General features: G+C 39.2%; 1 protein-coding gene across 1 annotated transcript; it reads left to right on the top strand.

Annotated features, from left to right (window-relative positions):
* Positions 1-5,261: 5,261 nt before the first annotated feature.
* On the top strand, positions 5,262-9,628 carry LOC148115939 (vomeronasal type-2 receptor 1-like). The gene is made up of 3 exons (XM_087888184.1): positions 5,262-5,727; positions 6,483-6,721; positions 7,309-9,628. Exons 1-3 carry the CDS (start codon positions 5,700-5,702, stop codon positions 8,236-8,238), a joined length of 1,197 nt encoding a protein of 398 aa, XP_087744310.1. The 5' UTR covers positions 5,262-5,699; the 3' UTR covers positions 8,239-9,628.
* The last annotated feature ends 1,275 nt before the right edge of the window (positions 9,629-10,903 follow it).

The following is a 10,903-nucleotide window of genomic DNA, read 5'->3' as shown; positions in this document are numbered from 1 at the left end:
CTCCTATGAAGAACATCTGGGTATCATCCTGGTGTCCATTGCCCTACTCTTGTTCCTATCCACAGGATCCATTTTAATCATATTCATTAAATACTTAGAAACTCCCATTGTCAAAGCCAACAACCGGGACCTCTCCTACATCCTCCTGGTCTCCCTCTTGCTTTGCTTCTTGTCCTCCTTTTTCTTCATTGGACAGCCAAAGAAAGCCACCTGTCTTCTTCGACAAACTGTGTTCAGCATTGTCTTCTCAATAGCTGTGTCATCTGTTTTGGCCAAGACAATCACGGTGGTGCTGGCCTTCTTAGCCTCACAACCAGGGAACAAAGTGAGAAGATGGTTGGGGAAGAGCTTGGCGAATTCCATCATCCTTTCTGGTTCTGCTGGACAAATTTTCATCTGTGCCTTATGGCTTGGAATTTCTCCCCCATTCCCTGACTCTGACTTAAACTCCCAGCCTGGAGTGATCATCCTTCAATGCAATGAAGGCTCTGTCACCATGTTTTATGTTGTCCTTGGCTATATGTGTTTCCTAGCTGCCATTTGCTTCACTGTAGCTTTCCTGGCTAGGAATCTCCCTGGGGCCTTCAATGAAGCCAAGCTGATCACCTTCAGCATGCTGGTCTTCTGCAGTGTTTGGATCTCCTTCGTGCCCACCTATCTGAGCACCAAAGGAAAGTCCATGGTGATTGTTCAGGTCTTCTCCATCTTGGCCTCCAGTGCTGGACTGCTGGGTTGCATCTTCTTCCCAAAGTGCTTCATTATTATCCTGAGGCCAGATCTAAACACTAAGGAACATCTCATGATAAAAGTAGAGAAATGACAGTGAAATTGTTTCTTAGGCTTATCACATTTAATTTTTTCATTGCAGTTATTGGTGTTTTGTATTCTTTTTTTGAATCAATGTGACAATTAAGGCTATTTAAAACTGAAGGACATTAACATATGAAGAGTATAATGTTAATGACATTAAATTCCAACATAATCATCATTTAGTAAAATAAACCAATTAATAATTGAAATTGTCATACATCCAGGAAGGAACAAGCTCAGAAATAAGACTCTCCTTCCAATGGGATTTTATCTGTTTTCCAGTTTTGTGCAAATGCAATTCTAGCCGCTGTTATTATATGAATGATCAAATATGTATGTTCTTTACTATAATTCTCTGTTAAATTCTCAATAAGAATATCTCTGCTTTTAACTCTATATGTTGCTGCAACATTCCCTCTAACCATGTTTGTATTTTCAGCCAATATTGTTTTGCTTCTTTACACAATCACCACATATGATAGTATGATCCCGGAAAGTGGTGACATTTCCAACACTTAGCTGATTTATCTTTAAACATCTTAGCTAATCTTTCTCGTGGCACATGCCATCTATAAAACATCTTATACAGGTTTTCTTTATAGGCTATTGCCATTGTTAATTTATCATTTATTACTCAAAGTTGTTGCCATTTATCCAATTCTATGGTGTATCCAAAATTCTTTGCCCATGCTATCATTGTTTCTTTTACTTCTTCGTCTTCTAACTAATACACAATAAATAATTATATACTTTCTTAATCATTTTCTCATCTGTTCCTGTCAATATTTCATCCAGTTCGGATTTCCCCGAGTTAAAGCCATATTGCCTACGATCTGCTTCATATCTTGATTGTAATTGCAAATTTGTATACCAATCTATCTCGATCCCTTGACTCTCTAGTTCTTGTTTCTGTTTCAGCTCTCTCCGATCTGTCAGAATGTCTTTATATCTCACAACATTCCCCATGTTCACAATATTGGGATATGTCATTGCTGCTATTGTAGAAAGCCACATTGGAATATTCAAATAATGTTTTTCTTTCACTCTCTCCCACACTGATAACAAACCATTTCTTAGATAATGTCTTTGGAAATATCCATGTATCTTTTGTTTCCCATACCATAAAAAGGCATGCCATCCCAATTGTAAATCATTTCATTTTTTTTCAATTTAATTCAATTTATATGCCACCCCTCTCCGAAGACTCAGGTCGGCATTTAAAATCCTAATAAAAAACATTTTAAAATTAAAACATTAAAACTCATTCATACCATTCATGGCTGGATCTCGCAGGATCGCACGAGCAAGATCAACGGCCCCAGGCCTGCCGGAAAAGCCAGGTCTTCACCGCTTTTCAGAAGGCCAATAGGGTGGGGATGGTCCGGACCTCAGGAGGTAACTGGTTCCAGAGAGCTGGGGCAGCCACAGAAAAGGCCCTCCCCCGCGGGCCTGCCAGCCGGCATTGTTTAGCTGACGGGACCCAGAGGAGACCAACTCTGTGGGATCTTACCGGTCGCTGGGAGCTATACGGTAGAAGGCGGTCTCAAAGATAACCTGGCCCTGAGCCATGTAGGGCTTTAAAGGTAATAACCAACACCTTGAATTGTGACCGGAGAACAATAGGGAGCCAGTGCAGCTTGCGGAGAATTGGTGTAATGTGGGTGTACCTAGGTGCACCCATGACAGCTTGCGCGGCTGCGTTCTGGACTAACTGTAGTCTCCGAACACTTTTCAAGGGTCGCCCCATGTAGAGCGCTTTGCAATAATCTAACTGTGAGGTGACAAGGGCATGAGTGACCGTGAGGAGAGCCTCCCGATCCAAGTAGGGTCTCAATTGGTGCACCAGGCGAACCTGTGCAAAGGTCCCCCTAGCCACAGCTGTCAGATGTTGCTCTAATCTAAGCTGTGAGTCTAGGAGGACACCCAAATTGCGAGCCCATTCTGAGGGGGACAGTTTCTCCCCCTCCCCAGAACCAAGGATGGACAGTCAACATAGTCTTTAGGAGGCAATACCCACAGCCATTCGGTCCTGTCTGGGTTAAGTCTGAGCCTGTCAATGTCAATAATATCGTATTCCTTAATAAAATCCATTCTTTAATGCATGTTAACACCATCGCTTGATAATACAATTCCCAACTCGGAAGGCCAAACCCACCTCTAATTCTTGCATCTTGTAGCATTTTTATATTAATCCTTGCTCTCTTTCCTTGCCACACATATTTCCACATTATTTTCTTCAACTCTTCAAATTATTTTTTCTCCAGTTTTATTGGTATAGTTTGAAATAAAAATTTCAAGCTTCTGCCAACCTAGCAGTTCGAAAGCACGTAAAAAATGCAAGTAGAAAAATAGGGAGCACACTTGGTGGGAAGGTAACAGCCTTCCATGCATCTTTGGCATTTAGTCATGCCAGCCACATGACCACGGAGATGTTTTCAGACAGTGCTGGCTCTTCGGGTTTGAAATGGAGATGAGCACCGCCCCCTACAGTTGGGAATGACTGACAAATATGTGCAAGGTGTACCTTTACCTTTATTTCTGCCCAAACCAAGTGTGAGGGAAAAGGATTCAAGCTTTTCCATCTCCAATTACCTAATCAAAGATCAGGTCATTTCTGAGGCCGGTGCCTGGAGGGTTTGAGATCTCCCTGAACTAAATTCTCTCCAATAGACAATTCATTCTTCTTCTTCACTGATGCCACTTAGGGGTATCCAGAATCTGAGGCAATCCCATCTCTGCCACCAATTGTTGAAAATTCCATTTTCCTTCCTTCTTTCTTTCTTTTATTTTGAACCACCAATAACTAGATTGATACAGACTGAATTTTCCAAAAATCACTGGAAACTTGAACAAGTTATTTGGTTTCACAGTCATGTGAAATATAACAGCTGTTTCACGCGATCGTCTGAGTGTCCTTTTTTCACTTTTTTAAAGCATTTTTTTACTATGTATTTGTCTGAACTGGTTGTAAAAAAATGTTTAAAAAGTAAAATAAAAAAAAAAGTTCCAACGATTGTGCGTCACTCAGCTGATCATCGGAACTTTTCTTTTACATTTTTTAATACCGGTTCGGTGAACCAGTAGCATTTTTTATTACCGGTTCGGGTGAATCGGCCCGAACTGATACCATTTCACCCCTGGAGTGTCCCCAAGTGGAGCCTTTGGGGCAAGTGGGAGCAGTGGCTGCAGGGGAGAATTTGGCTGGAGGGTCTGGTGGGGCCATGGGGGACCCTCAGGATGCATCTTCCTCAGAGTTGTAGAGAGTCGCCTACAGGGAGATGCAGATTGCATGTTTATAATCACCATTCACTTATGAATGGTAATGATAAAGTGTTCAGATTAAATTTAGCTGGTAATCTAAAAACATTTTCCAAGAGTTTATTCATGAAGATCAATGTGGCTTTTTACTTAAATGACAAAAGACAATGTGAGAACTGTGTTGGTTGCCATAGTACTTTTACAACAACATAACAAAAAACTAGCTGTATAGTTCTTAGATGCAGAGAAAGCCTTTGATCATTTGCATTGGCCTTTTTTGCTTAATGTTCTGGAAGATATGAGTCTTGCTGAAAATTTTATTCAAGAAATTTAGTGTCATAACCATGTGATATCCAGAAGGGGACAAGTCAAGATTTTCCTTTGTCCCCTTTGCTGTTTATTTTGGCTCTTGAAGTGTAAAGGGAGGGAAATGGGCCAGTCTTGGAGTCAGGGGAAGGTCCAGACGAGGGCTCTGCATTAGAGGCAGAGATGGGGCCAGGGCCATCTGGGAGTGATGAGCGGACTCCGGAGCCTCCAGAAGCACGTAACAGAGAGGCAGAGGAACAGGAGGAGCCTGATCCTAGTGCACGCATGTGAAGAGCTGCCAGAAGGCAAAAGCAGCTAAAGCAAAAAGGACGACTCGGGAGTAAGGCCAGGAGATGATTGGCCCCTTAATTTTAACTAAACTGAGAATGAAGTAACTCTCAGCTGTTTCAATAAAACAGGTTTGTTTAGGACTGATTGTGTCTGGTAATAACTACTTGGGCCTAGGTCACAACAATTGGTGTCAAGGGGAAAAAAGATCTATTAGCCCTATATCTTTCTTCATATTTATACAATGATATAATCCAAAAATATTCAGTGTCCTCAACCTAGAGTGGCACCAAACTCCATGTTTCTGGGTGACCTTACTCAGCAGTCTCTGGAGAAAAGAGTCCATATTGAAGGATAGCAGAAATCAAATACATAGGTGTTGAAATCCTGCATTTCCCTCCAGCATCATTTTCTGGACAGGTCCTGACAGGAAAGACCACAACCATTAAAGAACACTGCCCTCAGGGGTATGTCTGTATTTTTTCACAAACATGCTGTATATCAGGAATAAGTTCAGGGTCCCCAGAGGAAAAGTTGCTTCTCACTGAAATTATCATCATCCTGCTCTTTGAGATGTCTCCTTCTACTTCTCTAGTGACTGCCTTTGATGTAAACATCAGACTGAAGTACTGTGGAGGGGATCTTGCATCAGAAAAGGATAAATGCTTTAAGTCACACTGTGTTATGTGAATTTTAGGACAGTCAGGTGCTGTGCTGTTAAATGTCCTTTTCTCTCCTTTCCAGGTGAAGCATGATTTGTCTCTTTTAATTCTCAGGGCTTTTAATTCTTCAACTCTTCTTGTTCTTGTTTAGAAACAGGAAGGGAATTGATTCATCCCCATGAATTATGAACCTCCTACTTCTGCTTCTGATGCTACTGCTGCCCCAGCCAATCTCTGGGAAGCTTAGAATGAAATGTCCACTGACTCTGGAACACCAGGATGGAGAAAAACCATGGAGCTATTACAGACCAGGAGACCATCTCATTGCTGTTATCACCAGTGGAACAAAAATATCTCCTATAATGTTCCCTTTCAATGCAGCTCCTTCTAGTCAGTCTAATTCGTAAGTCATTCAGGATAATGGAGTTGCATTCCCTTCATTTATAATTCTAACAGCTCATTCTTTTTTCTCCTTATTCCACTTATTCCAGATGGATATGGCAGCACCTCTCCTGTCTAATTTCCTAAATCATTGAAATTTGTATGCTTTCTTTGTCTTATTTTGAGGAACAGATTCAAATCCAAAGATGGAACAGAAAAATAATATGAAACAAGTCCACATTATTTTCCTCTGCCTGTTTAATCTTGAATTCATGACTTGAATACTGATTTTTATTTAAATTAGTGATTCTTGTAGTTTTCCCCTGCCCAGCTCATTTCAAATACAACTACTCATTGATATTTACTTCCAGATCCTTATAGAAATACAGGATAACTTAGTTTTAGAATTGGTTTCTGGATCACTTTTGAAGCATCCTCTTCCTTTTATGGCAGTTCTACCGTAATTATTCAATTACAGTAGGCTTCAAAAGAGAAAGTGGTTTAGATTGAAAAGAAGTATATTGTTGGTTCTGTTGATGATAATGACATGATCATATTTACAACAGTTTGTTTGTTCATTTTTACAAGAGTTTATCTAATACTCATTGAAAAATGCTATGCTTTATTTTGATTAGTCAAGCAAAAATATATCAAAAATATAAAATATATTTTGCTATTCATGATGATGGTAATGGTGATGATAAAAATGAACATTCTTTTACAGTAGCATATCTTCTGATCGGTCTAAAATCCTACGCTTTATTTTCGCTATTCAAGTGGTCAATAAGAATTCCCAGCTCCTGCAAAATCTCACACTTGGCTACGACATCCATGACAACTATATGAACACTATTGGCACTTCAGATGCCTTGCTGGACATGCTCTCCACTGGAGAAGCCAATGTTCCCAACTACAGCTGTGGAAGGAAGGACCACCTTTTGGCTCTTGTTAATGCAGCTGTCAGGGACATCTCCATCCAGATGTCAACATTAGCAGACACCTACAAAGTCCCACAGGTTTGTGTGTGTGCCTTTCTATCTAGTAAAAAGAGTGAATCGGTAGGATGGGTAAGCAATGCATTCAATCATATCCATTCTAGGGCATTCAAGAGTTGCTTTCCTCTGTGGCCAGTGTAGGTATATTGTCTAGTGATGGATGGGATTGATACTGGGGAGGGGAAAAGCAGCAAAGCAGCCCTATCATCTCATGACACCATCCCCGTTGCTTTGGGGGCTTCTACTGCACACCTGTGAAAATAAGGAGGAGGTCAAAATCCTTATATTAAAACAACATATAACCTTTGTGGACAGAATTTAAAAATCTTACATAAAGTATGCCTCTTTATTTGAACAAAACAATTCAGTTGAATCTGCAAATGTGGGTCTGATTTCAGAAAAAAAGGGAGTAATCAAGAAATATCATTTGCATTCTTTATTCTGATTGTTTTTTTAATTACTTCCTTTCTTTTCTTGTATTTTTTATCTGGTCTTGCTAATATTCTGTCTGTAATATTAGCTAATCAGGAATACAATATTCTAATACCTTGATGAGGAAAAAGTTGGATTTATTGAAAGAATGACGGCATTGTTCATTGCTTTTTCAGATCACTTCTAACATTGTTTCAGCGGCTCTGAGTGATAAAAGTCAATTCTCATTTTTTTACCGGATGCTCCCCAAAGAAGGGATCCACTACCCAGGAATTGTCCAACTGCTCCTCCATTTCAGATGGACCTTGATTGGTCTCTTTGCTTCAGACACAGAGAAGGGAGAGAGTTCCATGAGGACTTTGAGTCCTATGCTGGTCAGGAATGGAATTTGTGCTGTTATATCAGAACAAATTTCACCCGCTGGACATACAGCACCCCTCAGGGTTGCCATTTCCAAGTGGAGACAAGTCAATGTCTTTGTTCACATCGTAGAATATTTTTCTGTTTGGGACAGAATTCATCTTTTCCATTCAACACTTAAAAGTTTGCCAGAACCCATTGAAGGGAAAGTCTGGATAATTGCAGTCCTTGGGGAAAGGCAAATAAAAAGACACATATTCCTGAAATATATCCATAGTGTTTGGATCTACATTTTCCAGTTGAAAAAAAGGCCAAAGGACAGTTCCTTTGAACCAGATCTCTTTGTGCAACCACAGTTAGGAGATCAATCTTTTCTCTGTTCTTTTTCAGAAGACATCATTTCTGTCAAAGGCCGGAGAAGATGCACTCAGAAATCTCCACTGAAGACCAAAGTGGAAAGAAATTGGCTCTTGTACCGACATAACTACCATGTTTACGCTTTGATTAATACTCTGGCCCATGCCTTGAATGCTGCATATTCCTCCATATCGAAGAGGAGAAGAAAAGAGGGAGAAGAGAGGCTGGGGACTCAAAGGCTGCAGACATGGCAGGTATGGGGTCCTGACAAAGATCCATCAAAGTTACTTTCTTTGGATAAGGAATACAAAGGGGAAAAGGAAACTATCTCAACCTTTTTGTGCTTCAAAAGGCCAACAAGTTTGGTCCATCTAATCACTTTTGGATAATTTTCCAAAGAGCGGTTACCATGACATTTATATTTTGATATTAAACAGTTAATTTTATAAAATATGTATGCATTTGAAGTAAATTCCTATCTTTATGAATTTGTGATTAGCGTTTTAGAGTTGTATGTTCATACATTTGAAGGGGACCCTAGCACCGTTATGGCGAACCTATGGCACGCATTTCAGAGGTGGCACGCAGAGCCCTCTCTGCAGGCATGCACACTGTTGGCTGTTGCTCTTCGGGTTTCTGGAGCACAGCTAGTCTTCGCGCATGCCAGAAACCCCAATACCAGCTGGCCAGTGCACATGTGCTTGGTGGAAACCAAAAAACCAGGTGGCCGCCGCTTGTGTATGCTGGCTAGCTGGTCTTCGGGTTTCTAGAGCTGTGGCGCGTGCTCTGATTTGGGCACTTGGTGCCAAAAAGGTTCACCATCACTGATACAGCATAACCCTTTCTGTCTGCAGGAATCCCAGTTAAATCTTCTCTAAGTGATGGCTGTTTTGCATTAAAACAATCAGTGAAGGGGAAACTTCTCTGGTTCACGGGATCAGCTGTAAAATTATTCCTCCCTTTAGGATGGTTTTCATTCAGTCAGAATCTCTCCTTGTTTTCAAGGGCTTTATGAATTATCTTTTCATTTGTTTGTTCAATTTATTTGTGATCCAGTCTAGAATGCTCCCTATACCCTACCAATTTCATCAATTATTTATTTTATCAATATTTATATGATTGACAAATTTTGCTGAACCTTTCTTTTCCCCTTTTGAGGACAGTGATAACACTCATTGTCCCAACTCAAGTGAGACCACTGTAGCTGAAAGACTCAAATCTGAAAACAACAACAACAACGTGTGATAGAAAAACCAAGGTTTCTGCTTTTAACATTCCTGGATATTTCTCTTCTAGTTCCATCCATTTCTGAAGAAGAACGATTTTTGCAATCTTTCCCACGTGAAACTGTACTTGGACCAAAATGGGGATGTGACAGCAGATTTGAACCTCGTAAGCTTGATAGTTCAGTCCAGGGAGGATCCCGTTAGAAAGCAAGTGGGGAGTTTTGAAAGACAGAGACTTATTATCAATCCAGATGCTCTTTCACAGCTAAGGTTGCTCAATAAGGTGGGTGAAACATTGGTGTCTTTTCTCTGTTTTCCAAAGCCTTGAGAGACTTTTCAAGTGGCTAAGCCTATGCACCAATACAGTGAGAATTGAATGTGGGGAATAGAACCCTTATAATTTTCTTAAAAGGCTTGGGACGCTTCAGTACACTTGGCAAGGTATCTTTCGGATGCTGTAATATAGAACAGTGTTTCAAATTGATTCAGCCGTGTCCTATGAGGGTTGCTAGGTGATAATGCTTTAAGATGTATGGCTATTGTTTTTTTTTTTTTAAAAAAAAATTCTTTCATCATGCATATTTTATGAACAGAGTTCACATCTTATACATCATATACATAATCAAAATCATCATTATAATACTTCTTAATCTTCTTATTTTTTCCAATATTTATCTCTTTTGTGTAATCCTTTATCCCAAATTTATCATTTTTCTCCATATCTTTTTTTTAAAAATTTTGTTGAAATTTATTATATTACAATACAATACAATCAATCAGACAGTGTTATTTTTATACACAGGTTAGATTGATTCTATCTTTACATTTCATCGTTCCGTATTCCTATATGCATCTTAAAATTTGTATTAACTTCTATCTATTCTTTACTCGATTATCAATCCACCTGTACCAATCATCCCACACTGTATAATATTCTGAGTCTTCTTTCTTGTTCAATTCTAACGTTAATTTGTTCATTTCGGCACATTCTAGAACTTTCTGAATAATATGTTCCTCTGATGGTATATCCTTTCCTTTCCAGTACTGGGCATAGGCTATTCTGGCTGCAGTGAGTATATGTATGATTAAATATCTTCTATTTTTTCCATATTTCATCTTTACTATTCCCAGGAGAAATGTGTCAGGTATCAATTCATTTTTTTCATTTATTACTTCTTGTAGCCAATTCTGAATTTTTCTCCAATACCTTTTCACTTCAGGACAGGAGCACCACATATGAAAGAAGGTACCTTGGTGACATCCACACTTCCAACACTTGGGGCTTACATTTGGATAGATTTTTGCTAATCTCGCGGGCGCTAGGTACCATCTATATAACATTTTATATTGATTTTATTTGTATGTTGCTGCTAATTTATGTTAATTTATGGTTTCTATTCCAGATCGTCTCCCATTCATCCAAATTTATATTATGTCCAATATTTTTGGCCCACGCTATCATCGGCTCTTTTACTACCTCTTCCGCCCTATTGAATTCTAATAAATAGTTATATAATCTGGATAATACTATTTTTTTCTGGGCCTGTCAGTAATTTGTCTAATCTATTTGTTTTCACCTCAATGCCAAATTCTTCCTTATCTTTTTTGTACCTAGATTGAATCTGCAAGTATGGCCACCTAGGGATTGATTAGTTTTGAGATTTCCTTGGTTATTTTTCTCCATATCTTATTATTTCAACTTCTTCCATATTAATTCCCCCCTCCATTATTTTTTATCATTTTCAATTTTATATTTGAATAACATCACTTTGTGCCTTATATTTCTTCTCAATGACAATTGCTCCAGTTGTTTACCATCTTTCTTCAT

Source organism: Pantherophis guttatus, chromosome 2, assembly GCF_059756535.1.
Source record: "Pantherophis guttatus breed Tessera chromosome 2, ASM5975653v1, whole genome shotgun sequence".
Taxonomy (NCBI): Eukaryota; Metazoa; Chordata; class Lepidosauria; order Squamata; family Colubridae; genus Pantherophis; species Pantherophis guttatus.
This window is presented reverse-complemented; position numbering and strand designations above follow the sequence as displayed.

Excerpts from the sequence above, each read along its gene's own strand:
- LOC148115939 (XM_087888184.1), top strand. The coding sequence starts at position 5,700 with ATGCAGCTCCTTCTAGTCAGTCTAATTC. Across the intron at positions 5,728-6,482 it reads CCTTCTAGTCAGTCTAATTC|TGGTCAATAAGAATTCCCAG; the intron begins GTAAGTCATTCA and ends TCGCTATTCAAG. Across the intron at positions 6,722-7,308 it reads ACACCTACAAAGTCCCACAG|ATCACTTCTAACATTGTTTC; the intron begins GTTTGTGTGTGT and ends TTGCTTTTTCAG.